Source organism: Equus przewalskii, chromosome 6 (genome assembly GCF_037783145.1).
Source record: "Equus przewalskii isolate Varuska chromosome 6, EquPr2, whole genome shotgun sequence".
Classification (NCBI taxonomy): domain Eukaryota; kingdom Metazoa; phylum Chordata; class Mammalia; order Perissodactyla; family Equidae; genus Equus; species Equus przewalskii.
The window spans coordinates 82614240-82633363 of NC_091836.1; the positions used below are offsets into that span (position 1 = coordinate 82614240).

A 19124-nucleotide genomic window follows, 5' to 3' on the forward strand; every position below is an offset into this window, starting at 1 on the left:
GACATTTTTCTCCAAAGAAGATATACGGATGGCCAATAGGCAGATCAAAAGATGCTCATCGTCGCTGATCATCAGGGAAATGCAAATCAAAACTACACTAAGATATCACCTTACACCCATTAGAATGACAAAAATATCTAAAACTAATAGCAACAAATGTTGGAGAGGTTGTGGAGAAAAAGGAACCCTGATACACTGCTGTTGGGAGTGCAAAGTGGTGTAGCCACTATGGAAAACAGTATGGAGATTCCTCAAAAAATTAAAAATAGAACTACCATACGATCCAGCCATTCCACTGCTGGGTATTTATCCAAAGAGCTTCAAGTCAGCAATTCCAAAAGTCCTATGCACCCCAATGTTCATTGCAGCACTGTTTACAATAGCCAAGACATGGAAGCAAGCTAAGTGCCCATCAACAGATAAATGGATAAAGAAGATGTGGTATATATATACAGTGGACTACTACTCAGCTGCAAAACAGAACAAAATCATTCCATTTGCAATAACATGGATGGAGCTTGAGGGAATTATGTTAAGTGAAATAAGCCAGTTAGAGAAGGCTAATCTCTGTATGACTCCACTCATATGAGGAATTTAAAAATGTGGGCAAAGAGAACAGATTAGTGGCTACCAGGGGAAAGGTGGGGTGGGGGGTGGGCACAAAGGGTGAAGTGGTGCACCTACAACATGACTGACAAACGTTAACGTACAACTGAAATTTCACAAGATTGTAACCTATCATTAACTCAATTAAAAAAAAGAGAAAAAATCCTCAATTATTAGAGGGAAAACTGCTTAGTATCTTTTTCTGTCTTAAATGCATATATATACCCAAGGAAAACTTTTTGGTGCCTGGTATCTAGTTGATGCTGGTTTTTTTTTTTTAATTTATTAATATTATCCCTAGTTTCTTTATTTTTTATTGAGGTAACATTGCCTTATAACATTATATGAATTTCAGGTGTATATCGTTATATATAGATGCTTAATTTGTTGAGTAAATTTTTACATATGATGGGGCCCAGCCCAGTGGTTAAGTTCCTGCGCTCTGCTTTGGCAGCCCAGGGTATCGCCAGTTTGGATCCTGCACAGACATGGCACCGCTCGTTAGGCCATGTTGAGGTGGCATCGCACATGTCACAACTAGAAGGACCCACAAGTAAGATATACAACTGTTACTGAGGGGATTTGGGAGGAAAAAGCAGAAAAAAATAAAATAAAATGCAGATGAAACTTTTACATATGAAGAAAATGAAACTCAGAGAATTAGATAATTTGTTCTGGGTTGTGTTCTAAGGACACTGTGTTTAACATATATTTGGTATGTAATTGTCATTAATACCTACAAGATGTGTTAGGTGTATTCATACAGAACTATTCTTCATTTCTCCCCTATGAGGTTATTAATGTTTTAAGTTTAATGCTCTATAGTTTTAATTAGACTTTTTGGTCATTGAAATCTTGAAATAGTCTTATTAAACCTTTTCCTTTTTCTCCCCAAAGCCCCCTGGTACATAGTTGTATATTTTTAGTTGTGAGTCCTTCTAGTTGTGGCATGTGGGATGCCGCCTCAGCATGGCTTGATGAGCAGTGCCATGTCATGCCCAGGATCCAAACCGGTGAAACCCTGGGCCGCTTAAGTGGAACGCGCAAACTTAACCACTGACCACGGGCTGGCCCCAACGTTTTTCTTTGGGTTGTTTTTGTTTCCTCTCTCCCCCACCTCCTCCACCTCGATTTGTGGATGTTTGGTACAACCTCAGTCTCAGCCCTACTTCTCTTTTGTCCCTAGCACCCATGCTGAATGCTCTTCTCAGCAGATCTAGATACTCAGCTTGGGAGCCAAAGTTTATGCAGGAAGTAAGACTTGTCATGACTAGCTCTGTTGTTCTGTGAGCAAATCTTTAATAACCTTGATTTCCCTGTGCTTTAATGCAGCTTCTTGATCCTGAGTTTGGTGTTTTCTATTTAGGGGGTTGGGACAGCTCTTGTCTCCTTATAGTCCTTTCCTATACTTGTTGCTTGAGTTGTTATTTCTTCTGCTACGGCTTCTCTATCAATTTAGTCTCATCTGGTTCTTCTAGAAATTCTTTACTTCATTTTTGCTTGTTAGTGGGTCTATTTCTTATTTTCAAATTGTTGATGTTTTTTATAATTATGAAAAATTTGGACATAAGACACATGTATCTACTCCCCAGCTTAAATAAAACATAAATATAATTGAAGCTTCTTATTCTCTGATTGTATTGCACTCCCTCTCATGCATCTATTAATATTATTGTGTATATACATTTCCAAACATTAAAGAGCATTGTTTTGAGTGTGTTTGAGCTTTGAATAATGACACTGCATGATTCCTTTTGTATCTTGTTTTTTTCCATTCATCATGGTTCTTTTGTTTGTTCCTTCTCTTAGTATACTATCTTTTCTGCTTTTTCAGTGGAATTTGGGTAGGAGGAGAAATCAGCCCATATATATCTTATTATGGCTTTTTTAAAAGAGAAATTTAATTTAAGCACTTTTTGGATATATTGTCACTACAGACATGCGGGAGAAAGGACTTGGTGTTACCTCTTCTTGTTTCAACTGGCGATGATACATGAATATGACACCTTGCCATGTTATACAACCTAGGCAATTTAGTCTTGCTGCTGGCCTCTATTTGGTGTTATAAATCTTTCTGGAGACAGAGAAACACTATTCATTTGTGTTTAGGGTTTAACAGAGGTTTAAATGAAGATTTGGGTTCTTATTGCTGGAAGGAATTTTTAGAGGTCATTTAGTGTAAACTGTACTAAAGAAACCCAGGCCCAGAGAAGGGGAGTGAGTTGTCAGAGGTGATCCAGCGGGAGAACACAGGTATGAGAAGCCATAGCTTTAATTCGTTGTTCTTTCTACCTTTCTACAGTGAACCCAATGTTGAAGTCCCTTTTGTTAACATTCAACTTTGATTTTTGCCTGTCCTTTAAAATACTTATTTGAATACCAAGAGATTTTTAGTATACAAGGATGAAAGTACGTCTTTGAACTAGTGCTTGTTTGCTCTGTTTCCCTAGGATCAGGATGGTTTCAATCCCCGAATACTACGAAGGCAAGAACGTCCTCCTCACTGGAGCCACTGGCTTCCTGGGGAAGGTGCTTTTGGAAAAGCTGCTGAGGTCTTGTCCTAAGGTGAATTCAGTGTACGTTTTGGTCAGACAGAAAGCTGGACAGACGCCCCAAGAGCGAGTAGAAGAAATCATTAGTGGCAAGGTAAGTGTGGAAAATGATCATTTGGAGGAGAGAAAAAGTGTGTGTTTGGGTGTATAATTATTGTAATCATTAACATCTTGGTATATTTCCTCAGTATCCTGAAAAAAAATTAGTAAAAAAAATCTTAAAGGATGGCAATAAACTGGATATGACTTGTGATCAGTAGGAGAAAAAAAAGCTTTCCTCTATGATAGGCAAAATTCTATATTAAGTTCTAAATTGCCTTTAATATTTAGAATACTTGAGTCAGGTTATTTGTAATTAGCTATTTTAAATACTCTTCAGAATAATAGTAATTGAGGTAATTTCTAACTACCTACTATGCTAAGACACTATACTTTGATAACACTTAAAAGTTTGTAAGCACTGATTGCTCTCCACAACTATATTAGGAGGTCACAAAGTTACGTATTCCCATTTGACAAATATGACCATAATGACAGAGGGGTCATAAAATATAAGAAATGTCGTACATTTTGACCCTTTAGAAAAATAGTGCTAAGAAAAAGTAGAAATGAGCTGGATTAAAATTATTTTACAATCATAAGCTTTTGGATTCTCTCAAAATGAATGAATTTGTCTGACATGAATTGATAGTATGTTTAGTATAGTAGCTCTGTCATTTTTTAGTTTCTAGATAGGCATCTGGTACGTTTTAACCCTCTAGAGCAGCTATGACTGATGTTTGAAAAAAAAACCCAGAAACCTCTGAGTCACTGAGCAGTCAAAGAATTGCTGAAAAGTGTCAAAAGATACGATGATTAATTATAGATTAAGTCACTAGAGTTAATAAATAAATAATTTGTTAGACATGATTTGTTTTCCAGTCTGTTTGGATCTTTCAGTAGAAATCCGTAAAGTAGTTAATAGTGATTAACATTTATTGAGTACTTACCTTGTGCTGGGCACTGTGTGCAAAGCACCTTATATGTGTTTAATTATCACAACAACTCTTTAAGGTAGGTACGGGTATTCCCATTTCACAAGGTCATATCGTTAATGAATGTTAGAGCTAATGTCTCTGCAGTCTGTCAGTCCAACCCAGAGCTCATCCTCTGGTATGGGCAGATGTTGATAGATCTCATTTTACAAATATGGACAGTGAGTCTCAGAGGTTGTAATTTTATCTGAGGTTCTGTAGCTGATAGACCTTGGAGATAATACAGATGACTTGCTAACAAACCCCTGTTATCTTTCTACTTTGTAACATTACTTCCCCAATAGATAAGAAAGTAAAGAAAAGATGATGGAAGGCTTTGTGGTAAGTGGGTAAAGTAGTCTTTAGAGTTGGATAGCTTACTAGTTGTAAGATTTCTAGCTGATACATGCTGAGTAAAAGTAGCTTAATTTCCCAGAGCTAATGGCAGTTGGTGCCCAAGTTGACAAAAATTAAGAGAGAAGACGACAGAGAGCAGAAAAACGAGGGTGAAGGGTAGAGAATAAGAATAACATGTAACACAGCAAGAAGAGTCAGGTTATGGGTTAGGGCAGTAATGGGGAGCATATCTTCCAGGAGTGACAAGTACGATAGCAGAAGAACAATTATGAGAAAAAACGGGAAACATACACACTAAGACATGTATAGAAGTTTGGGGGTGTTAAAATATAACTTTTTAATTGTCTTAATATCACAGTATTATGATAAAATACAATAGCCAATATTCACTATGATGACATGATGAGTTAAGAAGACATTAAGCTATATGTAGAATATTTTCTTTACTGAGATATCGTGTTGTTTGAGAATGATTGCCTTTCAAATATAATTTTGGTTCAGAAAGATAAACTTCACTTCTGTGTGAAGCATCCATGTTTTCCTTGTTTGTATTTTGTTCCCCCTTATAAAGAGGTAATTTTATACACAGAGGGTTTTAGCAGTGAAGTGTAAATTAATATTAGTTTTTTCTTTTAAAAATAAATTATTTGAGGCTGGCCTGGTGGTGCAGTGGTTAAGTGCACACGTTCCGCTTTGGGGGCCCGGGGTTCGCCAGTTTGGATCCCGGGCGCAGACATGGCATCGTTTGGCAAGCCATGCTGTGGCAGGCGTCCCAAATATAAAGTAGAGGAAGATGGGCACGGATATTAGCTTAGGGCCAGTCTTCCTCAGCAAAAAGAGGATTGGCAGCAGATGTTAGCTCAGGGCTAATCTTCCTCAAAAAAAAAATTATTTGATACCATTAATAGGGAGTTAAAGAATAAAAAAAATTTATGTTTGTCTCCACTGTTTACTTTATTAATTTAGTTTGTCCTCGCTTGAAAACTTTAAATAATTCTTACTTCAACTAGAAAAACTTCTTTTCTCTGAATTACTTAAAAAAAAATCTTCTTTGAGAGCTGCTCAATGGCAGTATAATTCACGTAGCTAGTTATACCTTAGTGATGTTCTTCCCATTGCCCCAAACTCTCATGTGCTTGCGTTCCTCTCCTACCCTCCCTGCCACAAAGATATGTTGAGTCCTGCTGGTGCACTAGGGCCTGTTCAGGTGACTAAAGATGTAACAGAGAACAAAACAAAGTCCTAGCATTCGGAGAATTTACATTCTAGTCAGGGAGATAAGTTAACAAATCTATAAGGTGTTGAATAGTGATACTTGCTGTGAAGACAAGGAAAGCAGGTAAAGGGGATTGAAAGTGATGGAGGTGCTCCTTTAGATACGATGGAAGACAGGTTCTCTCTCAGGTGACGTTTGGGGCAGAGACCTGAATGAAGTGAGGGAATCCTTGTGGGTACGTGGAGGAAGAGTGTTCAAGGCAGAGGAGGCAGCAGGCGCAGAGGCCCTGCCCTGGGTGCTGTTTGATGGGCTGAAAGATCCAGGGCAAGCTGTGGTTTTTGCCTTACTGGGAGCTGTATAAGGCATGTAACGTAGGTATTAAGTGCCGGGGTGTTCTCTACCAACATTCCTGCTTTCCCCAAGTAAGGTTTCTGCCTCCTGAAATACAATTAAAATGAGAAGAGTGTAAATAGTATTAACTTTAAACTCTTAGATTAAAGATTTACCACAGGAACTTTCCAGGTATTTATTTTTAAAAGTAAGATGTAAGTTAATATTTCAATATTTACCAACAGAAAAGGTAACTACATATTAACTGCACTTGAAGAACTTGCCATCTTAAAGTGTGGGAGGTACAGAGTTCATTTTCAGATTTTTCCCGAGAACTGAGGAGAGGGACTGAGCTGTGTTCCATATCATTTTAAAATGAAACTGTTTTGTAGACTAGTATAAGGACATTTTTAAAACACATGATATAATTTACACATTTTTTCCAAGTGACTTTTAATTATAACTCTTGAGAAAATTATTTGAAATGGTAGATTGACTGCAGTGTATTGCAGACTGATACCATTACCTTGTGGCTATACTTTTTCATGTCTGCCAAATAGGTTGGAAGATTCTGTTTATTTAAGGCAGTGATTCTCAAACTTTTGGTCTCTGGACCCCTTTGCTCTCTTAAAAATTATTGAAATTTAAGAGGTTTTGTTTTTGTGAGGTTTTGTTTTTGTGAAATTTTGTTTCAAATATCTTATTGATATTTATTGTGATAGAAATTAAAACTGAGAACCTTCTAAAGTAAAAGAATATACAAGCACACATTCCGTTAGCATCAGAGCAATGATGTCATCACACACATGACCTTTGAGAAACTCCTCTCTACACTTTTAAGAGAACGAAAATAAAAAAATGCAAATAATGTCTTAGTTTTAGTATGGTAATAGTTTTGACCTTGTGAACTACCTAAAATAGTCTGGGAGACTAGTAGGATCCTTAGACCACACTTTGAGAACTGCTGCTGTTTAAGAGTATGCAGTGTTACTTAGACAGACTTCCAGCACATTCTTATGGATGTACCTAATAAGGGAAATGTTCATGCTTTAAGGAAAGAGTTGACTTGCACAGACATCCAAAATTAATTTGAACCCGAGCTTAGCACTAAAGATTCAGAGAATGAAGTTGGAGTCAGAAACAAAAGTGATTAGAAAGCTATGAGCTCAATTTTAGTACACGTGAGGAATCTGACTCTGAAGGCATACCCCAAAAAGGAATTTCGATTATAGCATTTATTTTGGATTGAGAATAATGCTTATTTGAATATCTAAGTTCTTACAGCTCTGTTCAAAAAAACCTAAATAGTAGCAGATGCTTCTACAGAGCAACCAACTAGACTTTTCACTTCGAGTGAACTTCATGTACAGTCATGCGTCACTTATTGATGGGGATACATTCTGAGAAATGTGTCTTTAGGTGATGTCATTGTCGTGCAAACGTCACAGTGTACTTACGCAAACCTAGTTGGTGTAGCCTACCACACACCTAGGCTATATGGTACTGTCTTATGGGACCACCATCGTATATGCAGTCCATTGTTGACCAAAACATCGTTATGTGGCACATAAGTGTACCTTTGTGATAGTTCTTTGGATTGGAACTAATTGTCATATCACATTAGCTTGTCTTTGACATCATACAGCAGATACTCTTCAACATGTTGCTTTTATCTGTAACTGTGAGATGTGGGATTCCTTCTCAGAAATTTAGAAATTATCTCTATAGTTCTCAACTACTCAAATTAGTCTACATTCACCATTTTTTCTCTTTCTGATTCTCTCCTGAGTCCTTTTGGAATCTTTTGCTTCCCTGGAAACCTATGAGAAAGGGAGTCATTGAGGGGCTGTAAGGCCACAAGGCTTTTTTTAAGTAAAAATACCTGCATGTGTGTTTTGTCGCCATCTCTGCCCTTTGTTTACTCATCTTGGCATCTTATCGTGAACGATTTGTAATTGGTGTTCATTAATCTCCCTCCTAACAGTCTCTCTTCCCCTAGTGAGAGGCTGTTTATTCTTAGTCAGTTTTTATTGTTCAGAAAACATTTATTGTGCCTACTCAGTGCTGGGCACTCGACTTGATGTGGGGTGTTGAATTCAGAGATAAATAAGATAGAGTCCCAGCCTTACTGGAGACTACATTCTGGAGAGTTTTTAAGAGGGAGGAGGGAAAGAAGAGAGAGTGCAGAGGTATGCAGAGATTGGATAGGAGCAGTTGTTGAAGTTGATGTCTTGGTTGGAATTGAGGGCCTGAATAAAATATAAAAGATTTGGGCATCCCCTCTGGGATCTGTAGGGCAGTGCTTCTAGAATTTTTCCTCTCCATTAAGTCTAATTTGTAAAGAAAATGAATATCTTCTATTTAAAGCCTGAAATTTCATTGAACTTCTGTGGGATAGCGTAAAGACATGGCCATTATTTTCAATATAAAATACTTTGTCCCCAAATATTTGTCTAAATAAGTATCGGACTCAAACACTCCATAAAATTTTGTCATTTTATTTTATGCCTTTAATTCCGTCCTAGCACATCCTGCCACTTAATCCTAGGGCCGCTCATTCCCCGTTACGTATAGCATTGCTGGTGAATGAGTAAAATGAGTCCTTTTTGTGTCAAGTAGCAGGGAATGTACACTTGAAGTTGGTAAGAAACTTAGAGGTAAAGCCTATTATGGTTTTAAAACAGTAAAGAGCATAGGCACAGAGCATACACTATAGTGGAACATTGTCTTAGAGCAGTTTCTCAACCTCAGCAATGTTGACGTTTTGGGCTGGATAACTCCTTGTTATGGGAGCTGTCTTGTGCATTGCAGGGATCAGCAGCATTCCTGACCTCTACCCAGTAGGTGCCAGCAGCTCCTGCTCCTTACCGCCACCCCGCCTCCCCACCCCCAGTTGTGACAACTAAAGGTGTCTCCAGACATCACCAAGTGTTCCCAGGGGCTGAAATGCCCCTAGTTGAGAACCACTGGTTTATGGGAACGTCTCTGGGAAAAGAAATTCCTTTGGATGGTGAGGATTGAATTAAAATAGCTGACTACAAAATAAATGCTGGACAGGGAGTAAAGTATATTACAGAGGGCATTAGTGAACTTAATAAAGTAGGAACTAATTGGGGTACCGGTAGGTTAAATTCACTGGAAAAGATGGTACTGAATAAAGAGATGGTGGCTAGAGAGGGGAGGAGTATCAAGTTTGAGATGTAACTTGTGAAGCAGCACGGTCATGTCTTGGTAGTAGTGGTAGAGATATCTGATATGAGGGGGAATTAAAGGTCGTTGGCAATCTGACAGAACAAAAAAGTGTCAATTCAAGGTGTTACAAGTTCTTTTCTGGTCATTCTTCAGCTTCCTTTTTCTCTGCTTGCCCCTTGAATATTGGTATTCTTCAGAGTTTTTCCCTAGGCCTTGATCTTTTCTTACTAGGTCCAGATAGGTGATTACTCAGCATCCTCTGTTTAATGTGAGATGAATGGTTGTATTTTAAATTAGATTTGGAAAAAGCTTCCTGTAGTCTGGACCTCAGACCTCAGCTGCTCATCAGTGCTGCTACTTGGATGATCTTCTACCACAGGCTACCTGTGTGTGGTTAGTAAAATCGCTGTCAGTAGTCTGGCTCTCCCCACAACTCCAGACCCACAGAGCCAGTTAACCTCTGCTAGACCTATCATCTGAGGTGTCACATAGGCACTTTACACTCGGCATTCACAGAACTGAACTCATATCTCCATAACTGTACTTCTTTCTCTTCCACTGGTTTCCACCTAATGAATTTATTCACTTAACAAATGTTTATTATGTCTGTATCTTGCCAGGCATTCTGCTATCTAGGGCTTGTATGCTGAGCAAAACAAATGTGATTCGTGTCCTCATGAAGTGTACCTTCCTTATCCCTCATATCGTCATTGGCCAAGTCTTACTGAATTTTTTTTTTTTTTGAGGAAGATTAGCCCTGAGCTAACATCTGCTGCCAATCCTCCTCTTTTTGCTGAGGAATACTGGTCCTGAGCTAATCTCCGTGCCCATCTTCCTCTACTTTGTATGTGGGACGCCTGCCGTAGCATGGCTTGCCGAGTAGTGCCATGTCCACACCCGGGATCCGAACCCATGAACCCCGGGCTGCCGAAGCGGAACATGCGCACTTAACCGCTGCGCCACTGGGCCAAACCCTTACTGAATTATTTTTAATTCCCAAACAAATTAATGTTCTCTCACTTCAGGTGGTTATACATGCTACTTTCTCTGCCTAGAACACTATTCTACTTTATAATCTCAGGTCCTTTCCAAGCTTGGGTTAGTTGTTTTCTCCTGTATAGTCCCAAAGCACTGTAATATTACCCCTATTTGATTAGTTATAACTCTGTTTTAATTGTTAGTTTACTTGTCTAGTTTGTCCTGTTACAATCTAAATAGCGTGAGGCAAAGGTCGTTTCCGTGTTTTCTCAGTGTCTAGAAGGTCTCTGACTCATCTGAAATGCTTAGAAAATATTTTATGAATTAATGTAAGAACACGTTAGTATTGAAGTCACTAGCTAAGAGTGGTGGAGGGAAAGACTGTTACCTACTAGAAGTCATTTAGGAAAGTAAAAGTGAGTATACAACACGTATGGACTTTCTTCCCAGATCGAGAATCCTTGCTTAAACTGCAAATATGGCCTTTAGATGAAGTGGAGAGTCAAACTGTAATAGAGCAGTAAGCTAGAGGTAGCATCAATGTTTGTCTGTAAAATCTAGAATAAAAAATTTGACTTGCAATTGAATATACCTCTACACTATAATCACCTTGGGATCTGATTCTCTAGTTAAATTTATTCCTTTGAGTATACTTAAGAAGTATTCAATTTTCAGTTTAGAATCCTGTGTATGCACATGTGATATTTCTCAAGTTCGTTCAGATTTTAATCTGCATATTTGCTTACCAACTTTTTTTCCTTTAACATGTTTACTTTTTTTTCCCTTTTAAAAAATTTGTTCTAAGATTTTAGGTAGAATAGGAATCATGATATTTAACTCTAATCTACTGAAAGGGAATACAACCAAAATAAAAGGAAGTGATAAATTAAGGTCTGGATTTTAGAAACCTGAATGATCATGGTGGACATTGTCCCGATGTCGGTACTGCTTCAGGCCTATCCCACTGGGTAATATAATCTAATCAACAAAAGCATGAACAGTTCAAATTTAACTCTGCAAACTACCGTCTCTGTGTCCTCAGCAAGTTGTTTACCGTTTCTGTGTCTCAGATTGCTTGTCTCTAAACTGGGGATACTAAAGTGGGCTTCATAGAGTGTTTTCTATGCAGAATGATAGCAATTAAGAAGAGCAACCTTAGGATTTGCATAGTTGAAGTTTTTAAAATAGTGATTCTTGGTGGGGAAAAGGGGATGACAATGGGTTTTAGAAAGTTGAAAAATACTGCCCTAAAAGTTTTTCCCCTTTGATAGCTCTTTGACAGATTGAGAGATGAAAATCCAGATTTTAGGGAGAAAATTATAGCAATCAACAGTGAACTCACCCAACCTAAACTGGCACTTAGTGAAGAAGATAAAGACATCATCATAGATTCTACCAATATTATATTCCACTGTGCAGCTACAGTAAGGTTTAATGAAAACTTAAGGTAAGTAAAGCTATTTATGTATTTGAACTTCAGCATAGTTAAAAAATCTAATTTGAATTCTACTTTATAGTCGAGTTGTTTTGAAAGTGATTTGAAGCTGTTTGCCCTATGTGAATTGCAGCTTTCAGTGTCCTACAAAATGCTAAAAGAATTTCCTTCTTTGTAGCGGTTTAGAAACACTGGATAGCTAGCGTGTTTATTGGACGGAGTTGCCGCGAATTGAAATAGTGAAAGGGAGAAGGCAAGAACTGGAAAGTGTGGAGAAGAAGAAAGAGAAGTTGACCTTGGCTAGAGTGTTATCTTACAACTGATAGTGTTTGCTTCCTCTTCCCTCCCTTCTTTCAGAGGCCTGGATCCCAGCAGCTTTATTTTTCTCCTCCATACATATCCATCTGAAAATTTTAACAAATTAGGCTCAGGTTTTGTAGACTAAGATAAAATGGCTTATAAATTTAAGTCATACCTTGTTTTTGTTTTAAAACTTTGGTAGCAGTGTTGGGGCAGGGTACAGTAGGCGTAAGTTTAATTTAAAAAGCATTTGGCATTCCTTCAAGGTGCCTGTTTCAGGAAGAAAATTATGTTCTTAATGTTCACTGTTTTTTTAAAAATCTAACAAACATGTATTTCAAATAATTGTGCTTTATTCAGAACACTCTTTTTGATAGTATGTCCAAAATTACAGTTTTATAATGTTAATCTAATTGTATGGTTTTATGCCGGTTACAATGGTGCAAGCTTCTTTCAGTTTCACAATTACTCGAAGGCCTTTTTCTTAAAATGTTTTTAAATTAAAATCTGATTATAAAAGGCTTTTAGATTATCTCCCATATTGTCTTTAATATAGAAGTATAAACCTTAATTGACATAGTACAATATGACAGTTCAGTGCCAATGCCTCATAATGTGTTTTGCTGTATCCCAGGGGAGGGTGCTGTAATAGTTCCTTACATTTCTGTAGTAGTGCTTTATAGTTTTCAGGGCGTTTTCTCATTCATTATTTTATACCATGGTAATGTTACCCATTATAATCTTATCGGCAAATCCATTTTATGCTTGAGTGCTGAGGCAGCACTGTGTACTGGAAAGGGCATGAACTTTGGAATTATGTACCTTAATTCTGATCTTGACTTTATTGTTTATTATCTGGTGGTGATAATTTATTTACTTTTTAGTTCTTTCCGTGCAGCCATTATGTGTTCATGATTCAAAAGTGATAAAAGAATCTTATTAGACCTATAGTATTATCTCATTTTCATAAAATATGTATATGCATATATCTGTACTTAGGTACGTGTCTTTCATTATGTGCTAGTTATTATCTTTGGGTAGTGTGATTACAGGTAGGTTTTTTGTATGAAATAGTCTAACAGATTTTTTCCCCCCATAGTTCTGGCTTTCATTATTTTTTTTCATAACTAAAGGAAAGAGTTCACACAGCCCTATGAAACTGTTTTCAAAAAAAAAAGTATGCACATACTGGATAATTGTGGTATAGTCCTCATTGGCTTAAAGGGGAAATTAGGTGCTTTTAAAGGCGAAATTGATTTGCAAATAAGCAACATTCCTTAGGGTGAGACTCATCAAAGTTACCTTTATGAGGAAGACCAAAGGAGGATACTTTTCTCTCTTTCTGTTCCCCGCAGGGTAAGCAAGGCCGCTATTAATGAAAGGGAAATCTCTTCTTTATTACCCTTTCTTCTTTTACTGGAGATACCATTGTGGAAGGGCAGAGAAGTGAACAAGAAAATTTATTGCTTGTTTCTTCCTTGTCAAGGCTTGTATGTTTAATGACCTAACCCTAGTCATTACATTGAAATTATTGTTTTCTGTGAAGCAATTTTAATGGATATTGATGTCTCAGCGGTATATTGCAACATTAGATTTGGACCAGACATTCTAAAATACTATAGGTTGACGTATAATAACTACTTACAAAACAATTACTCTTTATAACCATTTTTTAAATTAACCCACAAATAAAAAATGACACAAAACCTTTACTGCCAGGGCAAAAAAGTCCAGATTTTACTCCCAACATGATATCCAATATTTTGGGAGAAACCAAGATAAACTGCACACAGATCCTATTTGCAAAGTCCATATAGTCAAATAGAGGAGATAGGTTATGCTTAAATAAGCTTAATATAGGATAGAAAATAAGGAGTTACTGAAGAGCACACGTCAAGTTGAGTTGAGATGTATAGAGGTCATTTTTTTTCACATATGGTGGTTTGTAAGCCTTCAGGTAGGAAAAAAATGGATATTTAGATTAGGAATTATAAAGAAATACTGAGGATAATAAAGGGAGTTACTTAAATAGTTGATCCTGGGGTGTGGTATACCCTACGTAGTAAGGAAAGTGAAGATAGGACAGGGCCAGTGGAATTGAGAGTAAAGAAGTATCAAGAAACTAGAGACCATGGTGAGGACAGAAAACAGGCTAAAGGGGAGAAGTGGAAGGACAGAGAGATGGTGTGGTCTAGGGAAAATTCTTAGTGTGAGATTTCAGAGATGGAGCAATTTGGGGGGTTAAGTCTCAGGATATGAATATGAGAGTAGGTGTTCAGAAAGGAGTGGAAGTAAAGATTTATGATTAGAAAAGATCGAGAAACTGTTGAGTCTAAGAACATTGATTCTCAAACTTTAGAATGTATATGAACCATTCCTGGAAAATGTGTTAAAAATGCAGAATTTTGGACCTGTACTTGCCAAATTGAGATCTTCTAGTTTTGGGATACCCAGGAATCCTCATGTTTAGCAAGAGCCTTGGGTGTGATTTAAATTATGGAAATTTGAGTCTCCTATCCTAAGATTGATTAATTGGTCCCTAGACATCTGTGTCTATGTTGTCATTAAATTTAAAAAAAAATCAGGTGCTGGCCCTGTGGCTAAGTGGTTAAGTTCGCATGCTCCCCTTCAGCGGCCCAGGGTTTCACCAGTTCGGATCCTGGGCAAAGACATGGCACCACTCATCAAGCCATGCTGAGGCGGTGTCCCAAACAACCAGAAGGACCTACAACTACAATATACAACTATGTACTGGGGGGTGGGGCTTTGGGGAGAAGAAGAAGAAGAAAAAATCAACAGCAGTAGTGAGAAGATCTTATCCAGGTAATATTTTCTCAGAGGTGGGGAAGGGGAAAGAGAAATCAGAATGGCCTGGGCAATTTATTTCAAATGTAGTTTCCCAGGCCTCCATTCAGATATTAGAAAGTGTCTGAGGATGAGGTCAAGCAATCTACATTTTCAGTAAGCCCCCAGCTGTCTGTCATGCCAAGTGTGATATCTCTAGTTTAAGGTCTTAGAAATATTGTCAACATAGATTTTGAACAATCCAGGATGTCTGCAGAAGACAAGCGAACAAGAAAATTTATTGGCATTTCAAGTTGTTTTCTTTTTATTTAAAGTGGTTTCTATGTCTGTATTAATGGTGGACTATAATTACAAAGATTTGTTCATTTTGCGCTTCCTTCCAAAAGCCATGCTATTTAAGATGCATTTATGACTATATAACCAAACATAATGAGAACGTTATTTTTGTTTAATACTAAATGCTTTCTGATCTGACATGTCATGGTCTCAGCCTGAAGTTTAATGGAGTAGAGATTGGATGGTGGTAGAATAGAGTGAGGTTACTAGCCTGGCGGAGATACTAAGAGTTACTTCTGCGGGTACAGAATGCCTTCAGGTTTGGGCTCTCAGGTACAAATGGGTGGGTAGGGGGTGGGGGTAGGCAAGGCCCAGGAGTGTTTCCTCTCTCAAGTTATTTCTTATTTTCGGTGACCCAGAAGCTCTGTCACCATCCTCAGGAGCCTGTAACAGAATATCCTTTGTGTACTGCTGTGAAAACAGTACTCTCCCTACCCCCATTGTTTTGCAAGTGCGAAAGAAAATAACACGTTGCCTTACAGTCTCGTGGACAGTGTCCTCTCTGTGAAATGTCTTTGCTGGATTTCCATTTGAACAGATTTTACCCTCTCAGTTGAGATAAGGAAGAAAGAAAATACGTTCATGATTGTAAGACCCCCCCCAACCCAATTATTTCATTAAAAAAAGTTCCTTCTACTGTGTGTTCATAGCTTCTCAGATACTATTAAATTAGAATTAAAAATAAGGCCCAGGAGTTTTTCCTCTCATGAATTATGCTTGTTTCTGGTGACCCAGACTGGTTGTCCTGTCCTTAGGAACCTGTAACAGAATATTCTCTGTGTGCCTCTTCCAAGTCTGTGCCCTCCCATCCCCATTGTTTTACAGATGTGATAGCTTCACAGTCCTGCTCTGCAGTCAAGTGGCCCAGATTCCATCTGTGACATGTCCTTTTTAAAAGAATAGTTGGATTTTTTCTTCTTAAATACTGAAAATGTTAGAATTTTGGAAAGTACTCACTATTTTTATTTCTAAAAAAATTTCCTTGTCCATCTTTGAACATATATTGTTTTATATGAAATGTAAACAGAATTTTAATTTTATTTATAGAAACAATTTCTCTGTTTCTAATTATTGTCATAGTTGCAGTTTTCATGATGTGATGCTATTTCATCATGTTGATATAAGGTTCACTTAGTATAGCAAATTTAGGGAATTTTCATTTCTTTTTGTTTGAAAAGTTAATTTTTCTTCTGAGTTACAATTTCACTAGATGGACTAGATTAATAACGGCATCACTTCTGTAATTCCTGGTACTCTGTCCGGTCTCTTTCAGATCAGTTGTAGCAATTTATAGTGTCACCAACAGTATATTACTTTGCTGGTTTTACCGTAGTATTACTAGTTTGAGTATTTCATCTTTTTTTCTCAAATAACAAACTATAAACAAAAGTTTAATAGGAAGCAAAAAACTACTCACCATCTCATTATCTTAGTATTTATTGAATATCTGTTTTTGAGACTATGTTGAGAATAATGCTAAATACTTGCAAGCTATTTATTTCATTAAAAATTATGCAAGTCCTAGTAGGTAGACTCCATTATTGTTCCCTTTTACAGGTGAGGAAACTGAGACCCGAGTAGCTTGAGTGACTTTACAAGGTCACCTAATCCTAGCTGATAGGTAGGCCAAGTCAGGATTTGAACTCAGGTCTTATTCCATCTTGTTCTTAATCTTGATTTACTTCATAATCTATGTATTTTTAAATATTCATACAGATTTTCCATGTTTTTATAGTTGTCATATAATTATTTTAATGGCTATATTCTTTCATTGTGATAAAATGCCTACTGTGTTAAACCTTCTCATTCATAGTGAATATTTGGGCTCTCTAGGCTTTTGCTATTACTAGATGATGCTTCACTGATTATTTTTTTCCATATATACTTTTGCATTTGTGAAATTATTTGCTTCAAATAAATTTCAAGAAGGAAATATATAAATCATCTTGGGATCTTGCGTGTGCCTCTTGTACCAAATGTACCAGTTTTATGAGAATACCCTTTTGAATTTTGTAAGATAATCTTATAAAGGTGTTTGAATTAATTGCTACAAAGAGGGAAAAAGTATGTTCTAACTTGATTATATGTTAATATAATTTAATGTTTCCAGGTTTTCTTTGACTGTTTTACCATTGTTGGTGACTCAGCCTTAGCATTTTAGAATTGTTTAACCATTCTAGTTTCTTTCTTTCTTTTGAGGGCATGACAATCAAGTTTATTAGCGTGATCTTGCTTTCACTGCATATTTCTGATTAAATATGTTTATGGAAAAATAGCCCAATTCATATGAAGACGAAAAAATTTAGTTCACTTCATTTTCAAACCATATTGTTAATAAATTCTTCTTTTTATAATAATTGCTTCATTTCTGTAAGTAATTGCATTTCTGTATTCACAAAAAGAAGGGACAGGAAGAAAAGATTTTATGACTGTTCTCCAAAAGACCTGGGGAAGCCAGATTCCCGTCCAGGTCATTGCCCCTGGTAAGCTTAGGTAAAACATTCAATTCAGATAACCATTCTGGTTTCTTCTTGTGGTACATCCATATCATGAAACTGCGTACTTTTAAAAATCAAGATGCAAGAGAAAGCTCACATGACTTCAAAATATATACATAAAAGCCAAAGACAGCAATTATTTGTGTTTATTTCTGGGTAATTTAAAATTTTTACTTTTTACTTTTTACAATTCTAATATGAAGTTTATTTTATAATCAGAAAATCTTTCTTTTTAAGCACAACTGAGAATGGATGTACTTCATACTGAAATAAAATACACAAAATCAGAGCTAAAGGATCAGTTGTAAAGAAACAAAAATCTCTCTGTCTCTGTCTGTCTTTCTCTCTAATGGAAATAAGATTTTTTTTATCAGGTGAAATAAATGACATAGCTTCCAAACTTTTCATTGTCGTCTTTTCTTTTACAGAGATGCTGTTCAATTAAACGTGATCGCTACACAACAGCTTATTCTCCTTGCACAACAAATGAAGAATCTGGAAGTGTTCATGCATGTATCAACAGCATATGCCTACTGCAATCGAAAGCATATTGATGAAGTAGTCTATCCACCCCCTGTGGATCCCAAGAAGCTGATTGATTCTTTAGAGTATGTTTGTTTGAAATTTGTATACATTTGCTTTGATCCCAAAACTTTGGATCCAAGTTTATCTATTTATATATATCTCTTGGTCTATTTCATCTCTCTCCCCTCACCTCTTTCTACCCACACATATGTACATACATTTATCTCTTTATTTTTCAACAAGTTATTACTTTACTATGGTATGTTCTTTTTATTGTATAGATTTAGGTCTAAATGACTGTTGGTGAAGTCAGTTGTGGAGCTTCCACTTTTGTCCAAGTATGATGGTTGGAAGAAGGCCTGTGAACAACTCATCCATGATACTAGGACCACTGTTTTCCAGAAAATCAATCCTAGTGACTAAGTAGTACCTGATACCTATGGAGACTGATGACTGCCTTCATTAGCAAAGTTCTAATTTATTAAATATTATCCTTTTTATTTTGCCCAATGGAGTATATCTATAGAGGGGCCTTTAATTATTAGGAAATCTGAGGAGACAGGATCCTTTCATTGGTACTCCTAGTGTTACTGTTTATCGTCTTTCTGAGGACTAAGATCCTATTAGCAGTTATTGCATGAGAAATATTTGTAGGGGGCTGGCCCCGTGGCCAAGTGGTTAAGTTTGTGCGTTCCGCTGCAGGCTGCCCGCTGTTTCGTTGGTTCGAATCCTGGGCGTGGACATGGCACTGCTCATCAAACCACGCTGAGGCAGCCTCCCACATGCCACAAGTAGAAGGACCCACAACGAAGAATATACAACTATGTACTGGGGGGCTTTAGGGAGAAAAAGGAAAAAAATAAAAAATCATTAAAAAAAAAAGAAGTATTTGTGAGTATTTGATGGATAGGGAGTAAGTGAAGTATGCTTATACAATGGCGAAGATTTCATTTGCTTCTCATCAAGTGAAACAGACAAGAT

At 37.0% G+C, this 19124-nt stretch overlaps 1 protein-coding gene across 6 annotated transcripts in view; it reads left to right on the plus strand.

Moving 5' to 3' along the window:
• The window catches only part of FAR1 (fatty acyl-CoA reductase 1), a 76696-nt gene that overhangs the window by 32677 nt on the left and 24895 nt on the right, over nucleotides 1-19124 (plus strand). For all 6 annotated transcript variants that reach the window (XR_011541627.1, XR_011541628.1, XM_070626404.1 and 3 more), the window contains 3 exons: nucleotides 3057-3252; nucleotides 11516-11691; nucleotides 18047-18226. Coding sequence is in view for 4 of the 6 variants with exons in the window: in XM_070626404.1 (XP_070482505.1) it covers nucleotides 3064-3252; nucleotides 11516-11691; nucleotides 18047-18226 (545 nt within the window). In the remaining 2 variants the exon portion in view is untranslated. The remainder of the gene's footprint in view (nucleotides 1-3056; nucleotides 3253-11515; nucleotides 11692-18046; nucleotides 18227-19124) is intronic.